Source organism: Coenobita brevimanus, chromosome 111, assembly GCF_032717465.1.
Source record: "Coenobita brevimanus isolate Jiangsu-jjx chromosome 111, ASM3271746v2, whole genome shotgun sequence".
NCBI classification, from domain to species: Eukaryota; Metazoa; Arthropoda; class Malacostraca; order Decapoda; family Coenobitidae; genus Coenobita; species Coenobita brevimanus.
The window spans coordinates 34,496,650-34,514,806 of NC_137064.1; the positions used below are offsets into that span (position 1 = coordinate 34,496,650).

Sequence of the window (18,157 nt, forward strand, 5' to 3'; positions counted from 1 at the left end):
TCTAATAAATAATTTTCTGGCAACCAGGAGCATCCGAGAATGCCTTGGGGAAAAAAATGCATCGCGGCAAAAAATACTGTCTTGCTTACACTTGTGCATTGTTTCAATAATGCAGCCATCAGTTTCTCTCCACTCATCAGCACATCACACTGTGATACTCCTCTCTCAAAAATCATCACCCTACACTTAAGCTGCAGTTATTGAAATTTACAAAACTCTGAATTTCTGTAACTAGCACATTCCCTGTTCACTACTGCCAAGCATCTGAATACATTAGATTTGAAATTCACCACCCTTCACTACTGATTACCAGCTTTACCTCTCTTTTCATAACCCTTATTTTGACTATTTTGTAATGCCATCCTTACATACATCTGACTGTGTTCCATCCTTTTTAACTTGGCAGTCAACAGAGTGGACTCTTCGACGAGTGAAATGCAGCATAGTACTCTGTGGACTGTGGGATCTGAGAGAAAAGAATTTTGAAGACTGATGATAAGTAAAGGGACATGTGCCACACTTTACCTAGTACTCCACTGATAATTCTTATGTATTATACTGTTCCTATTTCTGGATCCCTGCCACCCCACATATCAGTAAGAAATATGGAAGCCTGCCTTCCACCCCTACCATGCCAGGACCTTCTTGAGCCTGCAGGAGGTAATAAAGAATTGGCTGTTCCCATTTAATAAGACATTTTAAATTTTCTGAAAAAAATAAAATAAATAAATAAATAAAAATAAAAATCAGGCCACTTCATTTCCTAAGGCTTGTTAATGTAAGGATGTGGTCTCAAGTTGGTGTTGGGATGTCAGGTCTACTATATACTGCTTCGTCCTTTAGTGCTCAATCAGGTTTTGAGGCTAGGCTACTCAGTCCAGATATTTAGGGTGGGTGATCAACTACATATGTTAGTTATGTGGTCACCAGCCAACATATTAAATGGTTTCAAAAACAGATACCGTATAATGAATGTGGGATAGTTCCTGTTACTGTCTCAAAATAATCAGTTTTACTAACCTTCTGTGTCTGGTAAAAAATTTAGGCTATGCAAGAAGTTTCTGTTGTCATTCTTGTGCCTAACTCATCTAGATGTGAACCTAGCAGGCTGCTGGAAACTAGCCACTTCAGCCGGGCACCCCCAAGGATCTTTTGCCGAAGAATTATCTGTGCTGTGAGAGTGAAGTGCATGAAGTGAGTAAGTGTATTGTAATGTGAAAGACTGCACTACAATGGAGGTACAGTAACTTTTGTACAATGTATTTTGCAGTAGTACTTTCCAAGCAGCTTTATGCTGTAATCATCATCATCATCATCCAATCCTGTGTTGCCCCATGCACAGCATAGGAGCCCTGGGCTAGGAAAGTTGGTCCTGACATTTAAGATGAGAGTAACCAGCCTCACTCATCCCTGAGTGGCATTACATGAACAATAAACCCCAATCACCCCTTGGATATAAACCTACACAGGCTCAATCCGATTGGAGCACCTTAATTATCCAGTAAACTACCAGACGTCATAGTCTGGTTATATGATTACCATCCAGCATAGTAAATGGTTTCCTGGTGTACTGGAAACCATTTGGCTCGTCCCTCAGTGTAAAGTCACCCACGAACAGAAGGAAGAGGAAAGAATGAAGGAAAGAAAGACAGAAGAGGAAGGAAGGAAGGAAAGAACAACAGTAGAGGAAGGAAGCAAAGAAGGTAAGGCAGAGAGGAAAGGGCAGTCACCTGAGAGCAGCACTACACTAAGTGGGTGGATGGTGAGCACCCCCCACCCACCACTTTATATTATTATCACATTAGTAATACTGAGATCTGTCAGGTAAGGAACAAACATATAATGGAGATCATTTCTACCCCTTCACTGCCATGGGCCTCTCTTAAACAGAAACAAATTATCTGGCATTAGTCAAAACAAAATCTAGGACAACTACCTGAAAGGTTTAAGATATCAGTTTCCTGTCAGCTGCAATATAGTGTACAGTACATATATCATACAGGATGATATACTGGTTTGTTGCTGTCTTTTATTTTTTCACTAAACATATATGTCTTTCTCAATGAATACCATTCACCAATAAAATTCTCACATGATAACATACACAGTAAAACAGGTAAATAAAGTACAGTATAACAGTTGTTTAATTTCTGTATAATAAAGCTCTAAAACACGGCAACAATGCAACCAAGCTAAGTATTTAATCTCACCAAGACATTGACATCTTATTCATTTTGTTCTTGCTACTCCCTGAATATTTTATTCAGCTCAGGGAAGACTTTGCATTCAGATGGGGTTACAGAAGCTGCTGTGCTGTAACTCACCCCTACAATTCAATTTCCCAAAAGCTCTATAATATGAAATGGAGTAAAACAAAAATTATACCACCAGACTGAAGTGTTTAATCTCAAGAACACCATGTTTGCTGGACCCAAAGCCAAGTGCACAACATAATTTGCAAAAGCATATGAGCACGTCCACAACACAGCAATGCTGTGGGTAATACGACTGGTGACAGTGCTGCCATCACCTAGTGTGGGATGTTGATGTGAGTAACTGTTGTGGATCCTGCGCCAGTGTTGTTGTTGATGTGCAGTGTACAATGTTGTTAACAATATTTTGATACAGTCGCAAAATTACTGAGTTCAGTGTCAAGTGACACATTGTGCAAAATATAAAACTGTTTGCCACTCATGTGTGTACTGCATGCATCACTATACAAAACAGAAGACTGTTTACCAGTTATCTGTCTAGTGCAGACAGAAATGGCAGTTACCAGCAGTGTTGGCTACAGCTGGCATTAGTTGCTGCAATCAAAACTGTTTACAATAGTGTTTCCAACCCACCTGTGATGGCCAACATGATTTGTGTAACCAACACTAAAGTAATGTTTACAAAATGGTCTATCATTGTTTCCTTGGTGTGGACCTGACACTTAACTTTGGTAACAACACCTTCCACAATTCATGTTACTGATAATGTTTCCATTTTGTGCAGATGTGCCCTATGCTTGTATTTCCTCCTGTTAAAAAATATGATTTGCTAAAACAATCTTTAATTTTAAAAATTCTATTGAATTTTAGAAATCACTGTGACTCAAACACTTAAGTGACTATGTATTTCAACATAGTGCATGCAAAATTAATATAGCAAAGTCCTATAACATAATTAATTAGTATTACTCATGATATTGTTCATTATTATCCATTACACTCTGCCTTCATCCAGATCCTTCTTGAGTGCCCTCAGGATCTCTCCAGCCTTCTCTAGATTTTTATCCTCCTGAAGAAAAGAACTACACATTAATCTGAACATTATTGTATTACTGTACAGAAATAATTTACAATAGCAGCATAAACTAAAGATTGTGTCAATCCATTATCTCAGATTAATTTTGTACACAGCCTGGTTGAGCTAGCCACTTACTGGGTATACTTCAAAAGTTCCTTTTGAAAACAAAGGTTTTTGTACAATGAAATCCAAAGTTTGCTGCCTGATATTCAGGGCAGAATGAGAAATGGAAGACAGGACACAATGCTGGCAGGGTTTTGTCAGCAAACTTTTGTTCAAAACAGCACGATAACAAAATGGAAGAAAAGCTTCTGGTACTTTGCCAAAACAAAAACTCACCTTAATGAAGCAGAAGCGAATGTAATTCTCTCCTATATCACCATGTTCTGGGGAATAGAATGCTGATGGAGGGATGCCCTGCAGTTTGCGGTTGCGAGACAGCCACTTAACAAACCGAAAGTCTTTCCTCTCATTAGGGTCACCACCTATGTCAATCTTGTCAGCTGTAAATGAACCACACTGTATAGTTGGCTGAATAGTCCAGGGTAATGTTAATATATCTGTAGACATAAAAATTATATATGCTAGCTTGTGTCAGTTGCATACTGTACTTAGGGAATGTTTTGTATTAGACACTGCTCATAAATTCAAATCTCTAAATGTGAAACTATAGTCTGCCCACTTTAACTTGGTAAAGACTGTTGTCTTTTCACAGCTTTATTTCCCACACCTCAGTGGTAGATTAAGACAGTACAACTCTATGTGTGGTTGGTGGGGGCACTCAACATCCACTCACTTGCTGTAGTGCTGCTCTCGGGTACTTGCCCTTTCCTCTTTTCCTTCTTTCCATCCTTCTTCTTCTGTCTTTCCTTCATTCTTTCGTCTTCCTTCTGTCTACGGGTGACTCTACACTGAGTGACAAGTCTAATGGTTTCCTGTACACTAGGAAACCATTTACTATGCTGGGTGGTAACCATATAACCAAATTATGGCAACTGGTGGATTAGTGGGCAATTAAGGCACTCCAACTGGATTGAGTCTGTGTAGGTTTATATCTACAGGATGGCTGGGGTTTACGCTCATGCAATGCCACTCAGGGATGAATGAGGCTGGTCACTCTCATCTTAAATGTCTGGACCAACTTGCCTAGCCCTGAGCTATTATGCTCCTCATGAGGCAAGAGTGCATTAGATGATGGATGAATGAATGAATGAATGAATGAATGAATAAATTAATGAATGAATGAATGACTAATACTGTACAACTTTTTCATAACAACTCTTTGTGATCAGCATCACTTTCCAGAGCTAATCTCGTCACCATTCAAATCAAATAAGGTAATTTTAGATCAAGTTAAATTTAACAAAGACCGGTGATAGCTAAGCAGCAGGAAAACACTTTCTTATCTGGCATCTGTGTGTGAAACAGGAAGCAAAACAAAGGGGGAACAGGTAGGGATAATCAACTCCTCTCCTCCTCCTCCTCCTCCCATACCTCTAACCTTCTTACATACAGTTACCAAATACAGCAGGAAATTGTGTGGCTGCTTCTTAGCTATCGCTTTACTCAGTTCACTTTAACTAGGTATAAAACTGGCATCTCACCATCGTGAATGCAGAGTTATGGCAGAAGATTAACTCCAGAATAATGGTACTTGTCACAAAAAAGGTGGTATGGAAAGGATCTGGAACCATAGTACAGTACTGTCTTACTTTGTCACCAAACTGTGGAAAATAGGCTGCACGAGAATTAAAATCTCTGACTATGCATTCACTGCCAAACAGTCTTACAAGTACACTGGTAAGCCTTAAGTTTTTGTTCACCCTCTGGTCCTATCCTTGTCAGAAGGAAAGTCACAGCCACAATTTCAGGTCAAACAAACACCTGTTGTTTTGTTCAAAGTTTGAAGCTTTAGTAGACTGCATGACGAACGGTTCACAATGGTTTTGTTACAAGTGCAACCTAGAAAAGCTTCAAACTACCAAAACCAGATTTTCGTTTGGGAGAAAATGGGAGAAATGGAGTTCCCCCGAGCTAAGCCCTGTATTGGACTATATAGCCCCGCTAGGGTTACAGGAGCGAGCTACCACTCCCAGCACGGCAGCCCGGGCGAGGCTCGAACTCGCAATCCCCCGATTACGAGTCCAGCGCGCTACCGCTGTGCTACCCCGCCCCCAAGATTTTCGTTTGGCATGAAACCCTTGGTATCAATTCCTTCCAGGTAAGTGTATGGGTCGAATGTAAGCAGATACCATGCAAAACTGCAATATGGCAAGGTAAATGTGAGGTACATTCAGATAAAAACTCAATGTTCTCACAATATAGTGGACAAAAGCTGGTGTGTATGTGTAGGTAAGAATTTTGCTACTACAACAAAAGAATAGTCATCATTACATGATAATTCAGAAGAAAATGAGACTCACTGATATCTCGAACATCAGCCAGGATGAAGTAGCCTCCTTCAGGAATTATAGGATTAAGTCCAGCATCACTAAGAATCTTAACAATGTTGTCACGCTTCACCTCCAACTCAGCTGGCAGAGACTTGAAATAGCACTCAGGAGTTCCATACCGCTCCAGTTCAATTTCGAAGCCTTTTGCTACAGCTTCCTGTAAATGAGTGGCCCATGTAAAGGAGGGAGTAAACTTGACCTGACCCATTATGGACTTAAGATCCAAAATCGGTACTACAGATTGGCTGTTATTAAAATCTGCAATTTTGCAGACACCTTATGGTTTGGTTTAGAATGCCCAAGTTTGCATGAAGTAGGAGTGATATCCTTGTACAGGTTCAGTACTTCAATCCCTATGAAGCAGCTACAGTTTTTATGATCATGTAAAGCTATTAAGGGATGTAGGCTAATCATCTACACTTAAATGTACTGGATTACTGTAGTCTAGCCTTGGGCCCCTACACCATGAAAGAGGTAATACTCTATAGGTTTGACTGTTACCACTTACTGTCTGAGAAAAAGATGCAAAAGACATAGATGAACACAGGCAGAGGAAGAACAGAGGAAGCAGGTGTTGTAAAGAAACTACAAGTGTTGCAGGAGAGAAAAATAGTGAAATATAAGAGGAATGTGGAAAAGCAACTAGGTACATTATAACTTAGAGCAAAGTGATGAGGTACAAGGTATTCAAAGGGGAAATGTGCAGCATGTGATGTAGTTTGGGGTTAGAGAAGAGACAAAGGGTGAAAGGAACAGAATGGTAGAGTGAGGGGCGAAATGAACTGTTGAAGAGAAATACTTGCCTGCACAAAAGCCAGTCTTTCTTAACACCTGTGTACAATATAACACTGCCTTCCACCATCACCTAACCTAATTCTAAATGATAAAATTACTGTAATAATAATTAGTGAGCCAAAAACTACTAATAAAAAGTGACAAAATTTCACCATCATCCAGACCTTTTTCCCCACATAAGGATAATGTAATACAGAATCCAGACTCAATGAAAACGAAAGTATAAAAGCAGAACTATCAATGGTATGCCTACGAAATGGGCCAGGATCATTCCATCATTCAAGCTTTCAGAATCCTGGTCTCACCTCACATGCCTAACCATCTACCAATACTTTTTGGGGTACTGGTATTTTTCTTTACAGACACTTCACATCAGTCAATCCACTGACTATCACGTAAAAAAATATAAAGTGGTGCCAAACTCCTCTGTAGCAACATAATTCATCCAACCAACTTGATCTGTCAGTTCCCTAGCCTCATTAACTTCCATATATACCTCACCTTCTCACACTACTTACCATACATATCCATTTTCTTCTTGGCCTACCATGCCTTCCCTCTCTTTTAAATTCACCCACAAGTATTCTTTTCACCACCCTATCTACATCCACTCGCTCCATATGACTAAAACACCTAAGCACATACCTTCTACCCTATTACAAACAGATTTCTTTACTACACGTCTTTTTCAGATCACATTATCTAGTATCCTGTCCACAGAATCATTCCATTTTCTACTGTTCCTATTTCTGACTTTTGGCTCCCATGCCATATTAAGTTTCACACCCATAACTGCATATTAGGGTGGACACTTACACATCTTCACGCAATTCTCTCATAGACTCCACACTCAGACCTCTGTTTAGTATCAAGGCCCTCCTTCCAAGAGCCATACTACTTTCCATTACCTTTAAACATTTACCCTTCTTCTGCATTACTGTTCCAAGATAGTTAAATTCTCCCACAAAATGAAGTTTATATCCATTCACCAGTACATCACAGTGAGTTACTTTCTCCCTCAACAACCATCATTTTACTCTTATATATACCATATATATATACTGTACTTTCAAAACATGATGCTAACAGACATCCACAAAACAATCTGTAAAATAACTTACCTGGATTGGAGTGGTACAAGTGTAGACAGAGTGCTGGTGGATGATCTGAGGGCCCTTCATGAGGTAAGCTGGTCCATATGCCCAGCCAATCTTCCAGCCAGTCACAGAGAATGTCTTGCCAGCAGATCCAATGGTGATAGTTCTCTCCCACATGCCAGGAAGTGTAGCTATGATACAAGTGAACATTAATATTTCAAGCATTATAAGTACCTTGAAGTAGTTTGGCAATGTGAAGAGCATGGAGAATGAGAGACTAACTAGGAGAGGGTATATGACTGAGGTAGAAGGAAGGGGAGGTTAAGGATGAAACTGAGGATAAGATGAAAGGATGGGATGGAGAGGTACAGTATACAAGTGAGAGGGGCATAAGCTCGGGAGACAGCAGCTTGAAGGCAGAGGACAGAATGACATGGAAGTGATTTGTCTGTAGCCACCCCTTCCAGGATTAAGACACCTAGCCACCAACAAAGACAAATAAAATTCCTCACTTAACAAGCTTTCACACAATGCGTTTTTCACTATACAGATGTCCATCAACATATGGATACTCTTTGCATAACATGTCACTGCTCATTATTATGTGGTCAGGATGTGCAGTAAAATTAATTCTAATTATAATCACAATACATCACTTCCTTCTTTAAATTGCACCTACAAGACTAAAACTTAATTCCTACAGTAATAGTTAGTTAAAATAACAAACACCTACTAATATTTATTTGCAGTCATTAATATTATTTTTTAATACAGTACAGTAAATGAAAATATAGTCTTTCTTGCTGGTTCAAAGCCCTCACTTAGAGCAACTGCCACTTAACACAGTAACTTTTAGGAACACATCTACACTGTTCTGCAAATAATTTCCATACAGTACTTATAACTTCTCTGAAGAAAGAAAAATGTTTTTGAAAGAAGCACAACTGCGATTTGATTTATTTTAATGATTTGAGTTGTTTGGAGGAGATTTGTTTGTGGCCACCCCTTACGGGATTGTTGTGTCTGGCAACAGATAGATTGAACAGACAACTGCGAATGAATGTAAAAATATATTGGGATATGGATGGCATGATACTGAGGCAATGCTTTCATATGGAAGAGAAACAGGGCATAAGGAAAGACAAGTTATTCTGCATAATTCATGAAAGAAATTATAAGATGACACTGGAGGTACACGAAGCTGTATTTCATGAAGCATAAAGAAAAACTGTGGCATCTGAGCATGTGACAATGGCAATATTGAAAAATGTTGTGAACTGGTGATAGAAGTGAAGGGCACTGGAGAATGAAAGCAAGTGTGTTCCCAGAAACACGGTGGAAATTTTCATTCTAATGCAATTTCTTTCCCACAGCTCATGGAAGAATATGACAATGCTACAGCTCTACATCCTCATCAAAGAGGCTCTTTGTGACTAGCACCATGTTCTAGTGAAAAGTGCTGCATATGGCTAATCTGCAATTATTTCCTCATCTATTGTATTAATTTAAGGCTGAGATAAAACCAGTAAGATAGATACAGAACTGGATCAGAGTTACCACAAATATCTTTACTAGTGAAACATTTCAACACAAGCAGGACCAGAGTTGCCACAAAAATCTATACTGGTGCAACATTTCAGCACATATCATGTACTTCATCAGGATAAAACTCACAAGAAAATATCTTAGTTCAAAATGAAAAATAAATACATAAATATTTTAAAGGCCTTCATAATAATAAATACTAATAATAGAATGACAATACTAGATGAGCAAAAAAATTAACTGGTAACTCAATGCCAGATTAAAACTTCAATACCTGTAAAAGGAAATTACCAAATGAAAAAGTAAAAAGAATCAATAACACTGAACTACTAATAAAAACAAAGGAGCAAAATGGAGGATCCAATATTCCTGACGGTAGCATGCTCAATGACCGAAGCTTAATTTTATTTTTTACTTTTCCCTAACAGGTCCATGTCATTCCCACCAATGAACATGATAAAGAAATTTTCTCTTTACAAATCCCAAAATGTAGCACTAATAAAGATGCTCACGGCAACCTTGATCCTGCTTTTTATTTTACCCCTGTGGCTTCCACAGGGTAAATCCATCTCCAATCAATGAGAGATTTGCGTATCTTTTATTATACACATAACTCACCCATTCTAACGTGCTTTGTGCCAGTGTAGAACAACCATTCATAAACTTCATCCATTATAGCAACAGCATTGTGTTTCTTGCACAGTCCTGCTATCATCATCAGCTCCTCTTCTGAGAACACCTACACCATCATCAGCAAAAACAGAAAATGTGCATAAACTCAGAGCAACCTTCAAGATACAAGAACAACGTACAGTAATTACTAACATGTATCACCAGTCACAAGAGAAAAATTCAGCAGGACACCTATACTGTACATATTTCAGTTGTTAAATAATGATGCACTAGAATGTCAATGGAGCAGAATTAGAAGGTAGCATAAAACATTATTAACTTGTCTGCACGATGATGAAGCAAGCAGAAAATTACAAAGATATACAAGCAGTGATGGATGAATATGAAAAGGTATGCAACTATGCACCAGCATAGTGTTGCTCTCGGGTGTCTGCCCTTTCCTCTCCTCCATCCTTCTTTCATTCCGTCCTCTTCCATCTTTCTTTCCTTCATTCTTTTCTCGTCCTTCTACCTACGGGTGACTTTACAGTCCTTCTTCTCTTTCTTTCTTTCATTCTTTCGTCTTCCTTCTGCCTGTGGGTGACACTACACTGAGTGACAAGCCAAATGGTTTCCTGTACACCAAGAAACCATTTACTACGCTGGATGGTAACCATATAACCAAATTTTGGCGCCTGGTGTTTAGTGGGTAATTAGGGCGCTCCAACTGGATTGAGCCAGTGTAAGTTTATATCCAAGGGGTAGTTGGGGTTTACTGCTCACGTAATGCCACTCAGGGATGAGTGAGGCGGGTCACTCTTCTTAAATGTCAGGACCAACTTGTCTAGCCTCGGGCTCCTACAATCCTCATGGGGCAACACTGGATTAGAAGCTGGATGGATGGAAGGATTTCTCCATCAAGCAAAAGTATGTCTCACTAAATCTGCTTCACTAAATTACCATTCTGCCCACACACATCCTAGACTCTGAGTGCTGACTGACCAACCAGTGTTATTTTTTGTGGTAAGGTGAACTTACTTTGCCCAGAGGGTTGTTCGGTGTGTTGACAACAATTGCTTTTGTCCGATCATTAAATGCACTGGCCAACTCATTGGGGTCCAGAACCCAGTCTGCTGATGAAGTCACTCCAGTTGTTTTCCTCTGAATAAAACAGACAATATAAGTTAGCATATTTGAATACTATACGAGTATAGAATTTCATTAATCTCTTCAGTCTAATGACAGACTTTATCTTATTCTTGCTACCACCAGACAAATTGATTCAACTCTGGACACAGTTCAAATAGTGTAATAGTGATGGGGATAATGAAAACCAGACTATATTCAATTCTTTCTAAGGTTGAATAAAATCATCTGCTGGTAGCAATAACAGAATACTGTGACTGATATGTTACTGGTGTAAAGTAGTTAACAAATTAATACAACAGTATTATATTACGAGATGATGCGGTTTTGCACCACACAATCCCATGGCAACACAAGGTTTAAAGCGAAGGATTATTGTTGATATATAATGGACTACAGTACTATACTGTATTTCTTTTTACCTGACAAAGATCCCTAACCCTTTTCAGTTCAGATGGACGGTTGATTTTACTAGTAACCAAAAAGGCTCATTCCTACCGCATGACCAGGACTCACTGAGTTTCATGCAACCATAACTTAATAATCAGACTGTGCAAGTGATCAGGTTATCTCAGATGAAAAGAAACCAACCGTACACTGCACTGTACAAGAGTTCAGTGAAGATATTTACTCCTGTTTTCAGTGAATGTACTACAAATTCAATATGAGAGAACTTACAGGCCTGAGTGGAACAAATACTGGTGTTCCTCCTGCCAACTTGACCTGAGGCACATAGCAGTCAAAGAATGGCTCTATGATAATCACTTCATCTCCTTTATTCACAAGACCTGTTGACACAAGACTGAACCATTTACCGATAAGTGACAAGAGTTAAATATTTCTGAACATCACCAACACTTTCATCCAGCTTAACCCCTTCAGTATGATGATATATCTCATTTTATTCTTCTTATCATCAAGCAGTTTATTTCATCTATGGAGAGACATTTTGAACTGGATGGGTTTGGTATAGCCTTCATTAACCCCCTCATATTGCAAAGCCTATCTAAGTTGAAAAAAAAAAAATCTGGTGATGGTCTGAATGAAATTAAGTCACTCACGATAACATTTTAATCTTAAGACTATTAGGAATTCTGATTAAAATAAAGACCACTTTTTAATTCTTTGACTGAAAAAATTCTGGGCATTAGCCTGAATATTCATGGTTGTGTTTCAAAGTAGCACAAGTTTCTCATAGTACAGGTACTGTAAACTTGGTGAAACTAGAAAATAAACTTTATAGGCAGAAACCAACCTTTAATAGGTGGTCTTTTTGTAACTTACTATGGACTTGATTGCAAAATAAAGCCATTAAAGCAACTTAAAGATTTGCAGTATGTTAAAAAAAAAAAAAAAAAATGCATTACCCATTATAGTGGCAAACAGTGCCTCATACGCTCCTGCAGTGACCAACATTTCAGTCAGCGGATTGATCTCACGCTCCACCAGCTTCGAGTACAGCTTTGTCAAGGCAGCCACCAGGCGGGGATGACCCTACCAAACAACAAGCCACAATTAGATACTACACTCTACCCATTCCTGCCTGATCTTCAGTGACATCATTCCCCACAGTTTTGGGCCATGTACTGATTACCCTATGCCACATTATGTTGTAATTTGATGTCATACCAAACTCTATCCATTCCTGCTTGGTCTTCAGGGACACTGATCCCCCAGTTTTAGGGTATGTACAGTACTCATGACCCGAAGAAACTTTATGTCACAGTTTGGTACAATATTCTACCTAAGCCTGCCTGACCCTCAGCAAAATCATTTCCAGAGCATGGGGATTAGTACTGAATGGTAAACAGAGTGCCAAAGAAAGCATCTGAAAGTGAGACTGAGAGTAATGTTAGAAGAGTCAGACTGTGGTATGGAAGGGAGCAGGGCAGTAAACTGGTGAGAGGAGGAGGAGGAAGAGGAAGGGGAATGTTTGAGAGTGAGATTGGTGTGTAAGAACAAAGCACCCTGGAGACAGTTCTCTCACAGCCATCCTATTGAGGGTTCCTAAGAAGAAGCAAGGCATCTGAGATAATGATGAAGAAACAGAGTCAATAAAATACACTTAAATATCCACAGGTAGGCTATAGGGGTTGAGGAGAACAATAATATACTTACAAATCCACGTGTATACTGGTTGAGGAGAACATTGGTTTCACTAAGAGTGGCTTCAGACAGTGCTTGTCTCACAGTGTCTGGTGCAGCAAAATCTGGGAAACCTTGGCCAAGATTTAGAGGTTTCACTTCCAATGCCAGCTGAATGAACTCAACCCTGCCAAGAGAAACCATGGACATTAACACTGAGGCTCCTATGACTCACAACTAGCTTAATAAAACTGTCTAAAGTTTGCTGGAATAGAATATTTGAATTGTTCCATCCATGAGAATTCAATGGTGCAAATATTAACACTCTCTGGCTCGTGTAACACACTATTATCTAAACAAAACTGCCTGGTATTAATTAAGACAGAATACAATACTAGAGTCAACCAATTCATGATGACAGTATGAAGACTCTCAGCCTCCTATGACTCACTCTCATCTGAAGAGAATACCATAGTTGTTACGATTATGGGTGGGTCATGTCTCTATTCTCTATTGCCTCACCCCACACTGCCTCAGCAGGAGTGTAGTGGCCTAGGGCTATGCTACACAGTCTTGAAATTTAAGAAGAGGCTAACCAGTCACTTTTCCACGAGTGGCATGATGTGAGTGAGAAACCCCAACAACCCTCAGATTTAAACACAACAATCGTATGCTATATCACCCTAAAACAAAGCAAAATAGTGAGCGGGGAACTGTGTTATGATGTACTTTGAATACACAATCAAAATTTGGGTCACAATTACGGTCATTGTATAAATGCTTGACCACACATGCCATGAACTTGTAAAACAAAGAAGTTACTGCACTTGACTCTTGCAACTTTGTCAGTTTTTATATCAACACCTACACAATTGTTGGCATGTTTTCATCTAACAGATGTAGGTCACTCTCACAACTAAAACAGTAAGTCATGGTTTCATGAAATTAGTCTTAGTTACGAGATAAGACTGAGTCTCTGTCATTAAAGTACAGTATTAATCAAATCAGCCCTCCAATCTGACTACATCTGACCATCAGCCAAGCTGAAAGAGTTAGAGATCTTTGTCAGATCAGAGTTAACTGACTAAAGGCAAATTACCCATGAAAATAACTCGGAAACACTTAAAAGCCACAACCTCAATGATAATCTCTCCCTATCTTGGCTTTCACAATCTTGTCTGCTTATGACACGCAGGGGTATGTGGTGATCAAGTGGCCAGTGAAGTGATCTGCTGTCCAAGAGAATGGAAGTTCAATCCTAGACTTGGGCTGTGAACAGATTACAGTACCTTAATTATCTGAACTTCATCTGAACAGAGTTTATTGATCTTTCACAAGATCCACCAATGTCACAAAATATCCCCTGCTAATGTTCTTTCACCAGTTCTAAATGAGATAGCACCAGCATTTATTCATATGGACAACAGGTATTTGGGCTAAAGTGACAATGACGTATGAAGTTGTGTAACATGTAGGAGGACTGCTGAGCCTTTGAGAATGGGCCATCAAGTCTATGCCCAGGGCTGGACACATGCACGCTTGCATGCGCACGTACCTGCACACACACACACACACACACACACTTACCTCTCTTGCAAACTAAGTAAATATTTCTCATTTTCTTACCATACACTCTTCTCAATGCCACTGGTCTTGTCAGCAATTGTTGGCAATGCAGCAGTGTTGGCCATGGTGGTGGTGTGGTAGGGTGCAGCAGGTGGGGCTGGGGACAGAGGTGTGGCCTGTACTGCACTGTGGCAATGACAGATCACTGGGTATGATGCACAAGCTGTTCCGTTCAGGCCTCTTACGACTGCCCGACTCAACTGGCTTAACATCACCTTGCTGGAAATAGGATGGATGGTAGTGCAACCATTAACTCATTTATGTACTCATACCATAAGATGGGGCTATTCGACTCACATTTGGCCATATTTTCTTGTACTTAGGTTTATAGTGCAACATTTAGAGCACTTCAAAAGATTTACTGTATGGGTAATGAAACACAAATGATTCAACTTCATATGTGAAAATGGATTTCAACATGGAAACACAAGGAAAAGACACATTTGAAAAATAACAAAAATGTTTATCAATACCTGATGAGGGGCAATTGGACTTGGTGGGCTTTCCTGCAGTGAAACATTCAAATTTTTCATTTGAGTCACTCTTTTGATACGTTCTTGCCCAGAATTGTCCTTTGGTTGTGTACCTTCAGGAGACCCGCCTCTCTGCTCCCCCTGCTTCAGTTTGAACTGAACCAGCCAAAAGAATTTTGGTTATGTATGTCGACTGGTCCTCCTTCAATCCATGACTGCCGCAAGCATTCAGCCTTTAAACAATATATGGACTAAGGTGCTTTCCACTGGTGGTGATGGAGAATATGATGGATGATGAACTCTCTGTCATATTCATGATAAACTTTGCATGTTTTATACCATGCTGGAATATCTGGAGCTTTCCCTTAGGATCATCCAAGATGCTGGTTTCGTCAGAGTTAATGATGCTTGCAGGAGGTACTAAGACTCTCTTCTAGCCTTTTAAAGTAGGCCACTACAATCTTTTCAGAGACAGCAGCCCGCTTCCTCAATATATTTTGGCATATCCTAGAGGACAGCAGGGCTTTCTGTCTCTTCAGGGAAGCCATGTACCCAGCCTATACCTGGGAGATTATCCTTGAAATCCACGATGTAGTGTTTACAACTGTCCAGATAGTACCAGATGAAGTTGCAGCACATAAATTACCGGTACCCCAAAGTGCCAAGTCAAACTGCCTCAGGGGGCCGAGTCAAATTGCCCCATTAGTCTAAAATCATAATATTTTATAATCGAAAGCAGCTAACTTACTTTGGTAGGTGGATAAACATTAATGACATTTACTTTATTATATATCCAAGGGACAGTGGAGGAAAATACAATTACTTTTGTCTTTATTGTTGTGAAGACAGCTCAAAAAAATCTAAATACCAGGAATGAAAAATTGATCACGGTTCACTTTACTTCAGCAGGCTATCCCTAAATTTCATTTACAATATAAATTAGTGATTTTAGAATACAGTACCACATGAAAAAGTCAAATATACCCCTATTTACACTGTCTGGACCACCTGAGTCTCATTAGCTATCCCTTATCAAGTCTAATGACCCCAGGTGAATTGAATAGCCCCATTTTATGTACATGTATTTCTGCATGAACTTGCCATCCCTCCATCTTGAATGCTGGACTGTAACAATACATTAAAACCATAAAGATGTGTTACAAGGGGCATGCAGAGCTGTAGCACTGTCTTTTTCTGCCACCGAGTTAAGTGAAATAAGGGACAAAAGTACAGTAAGAAAATCTAGATCAGGTAATATGAGTACCATATAATTACCATACAAGTGATACCAACTGTGCACACTTAATATATGATTTCTTTAGCCTCTTCACCTTAATGGCACATCTTTTATTTTATTTAATCCAACATCAGGTGGCAATACAGATTAGGACAGAATTTTTTAAGTGAAGATGCTAGATTTTGTTTTAATTTACCTCTTTACCACAAGAGGTCTTCCTTAAAATTAAAAAAAAAACTGTCTGGTGATAACTAAAATATGAAATATCACAAGATGGAAATGATGAGGGCTGGGAAAGGACACAATATTTTACAAATTTTCAATCACAAATCCCTATTACACGGAAGAGTCACTTATCATCACCCACTTCTCCGTGGCTAGGCAGGTGCAGAAAATGTTTAAGCAATTATGAATATTAAATGTAATATTATGCATATTGTGTACTTCTATCTTACACTGCAACTACTGAGTAAAATATATGAAAAATGAGGGCTAAATTACACTGCCATGAGCCCCATAAACACTTATCGTACCAAACATATGGCTGAACATATTAGCGTATCTAACTGGTATGCAACTGTCAAAAAAGCACAACTATGTTAATATACGAGAAAGATAACCACAACCCTGACACCGGCACCATTCTAGGGAAATGTTCTAGTACGTGTACATTCCGAAAGGAAAGCACTTCCAAGATGCTCACTCACTTATCACTAAAGATACTCAATTAACGCAAGAACAATACACAAGATGCGAGCTATAATGGACTGAAATATTATCTAACCTTTTAAGTTGATTTTGAAAGAGAAAGAAAGCCCCAGAAGACCACAGCCTCGTGATGAATTACAAATAAACAAACACAGTTACCCACCAACCAAGTTTTAGCGACAACCAGGTCACCGACACTCGACACATACGGTACCATAGCGTCACACGGTCACAGGCAGTGTTGGAGGTTTCGGCTCTTGCGAATGATAAAACTCAGAAATGGGACACTCAGGCTACCCTTGCTGATTTCACCCCCTAAACATAGAGAAAACGTTTGTGTAAAACTATGAGCATAATATCCGATATTTAATTGTTCAAATTCCTGCAAGAAAACACAGTTACAGCAGGAAATCTTAATTCGAATTCAGAGTGGGACATGTCAGTTGAAGCCCTCGCTACATTCCCTTTGAAAGCTGGGATTCCAAGGCGTTTCTTTGGTCTCATGAGTAAATATGTAGCTAAAAACAAAATTTATCGAATGTATCTACTGCCTCCTGAAAGACTGTTCTTCTCTATCTTACATAATAGAAAGTTATTAGCCTCTGAAAACCATTGCAGTCGAGACGTGTCGTGTAGGGTCAGGCTGGGTCGTGCCGGTGTCGTATGCACGGAGTGACATGCTGGAAGTCACGCCGAATGGCCGCATGTTATCCCAAATTTTGTGCCATTTATCAACAACATTGTATGAAATATATGTCAGGAAGATAGTTGGATGTCTTATGGATATATATATAAATAAAGGTATATGTGTATGGATGAATGGATTAATCCCCGAGCTAGACCGCATCAGATCATATAGCCCTGCTAGGGTTACAGAAGAGCGCTACCCCTCCCAGCACGGCAGCCACCGGGAGTGTCGCGAACTCGCAACCTCACTATTAAGGCCGGTTCACACGAGCAAAATCGCGGCAGTTTTTTGCCGGAATTTGCTTCCCGGTAGAAATTCCGGCAACTTTTTTCGCTGGTATGGAGAGACCGACATGTCGGTCTTTTTTTGCCGGAATCGGGAGAAAGTTGCCGGGCCGATTA

The 18,157-nt window shown here is 39.5% G+C and overlaps 1 protein-coding gene across 2 annotated transcripts; it reads right to left on the bottom strand.

Annotated features, from left to right (window-relative positions):
• Positions 1–1,990: 1,990 nt before the first annotated feature.
• Positions 1,991–17,260, bottom strand: Kyat (Kynurenine aminotransferase). Of its 2 annotated transcripts, none has more exons than XM_080286418.1 (11): positions 17,232–17,260; positions 14,651–14,869; positions 13,058–13,211; positions 12,307–12,433; positions 11,618–11,727; positions 10,832–10,954; positions 9,800–9,920; positions 7,661–7,827; positions 5,715–5,901; positions 3,631–3,794; positions 1,991–3,282 (listed from the first exon to the last, which is right to left on the bottom strand). In XM_080286418.1, exons 2-11 carry the CDS (start codon positions 14,860–14,862, stop codon positions 3,208–3,210), a joined length of 1,440 nt encoding a protein of 479 aa, XP_080142544.1. In that variant the 5' UTR covers positions 14,863–14,869; positions 17,232–17,260; the 3' UTR covers positions 1,991–3,207. The 2 variants fall into 2 exon arrangements, with proteins under 2 accessions (XP_080142544.1, XP_080142542.1); XM_080286416.1 differs by having other exon boundaries at positions 1,992–3,282; positions 17,145–17,255.
• Between the last annotated feature and the right edge of the window lie 897 nt (positions 17,261–18,157).

Bases quoted from the DNA above. Each gene is read 5' to 3' on its own strand.
- Kyat (XM_080286418.1), bottom strand. From the start codon at position 14,862: ATGTTAAGCCAGTTGAGTCGGGCAGTCGTAAGAGGCCTGAACGGAACA. The intron at 10,955-11,617 runs GTAAGTTCTCTC...TGTTTTATTCAG, and splicing joins TATTTGTTCCACTCAGGCCT to AGGAAAACAACTGGAGTGAC. The intron at 7,828-9,799 runs GTGAGTTATGTG...CTTGTATCATAG, and splicing joins CACAAAGCACGTTAGAATGG to CTACACTTCCTGGCATGTGG.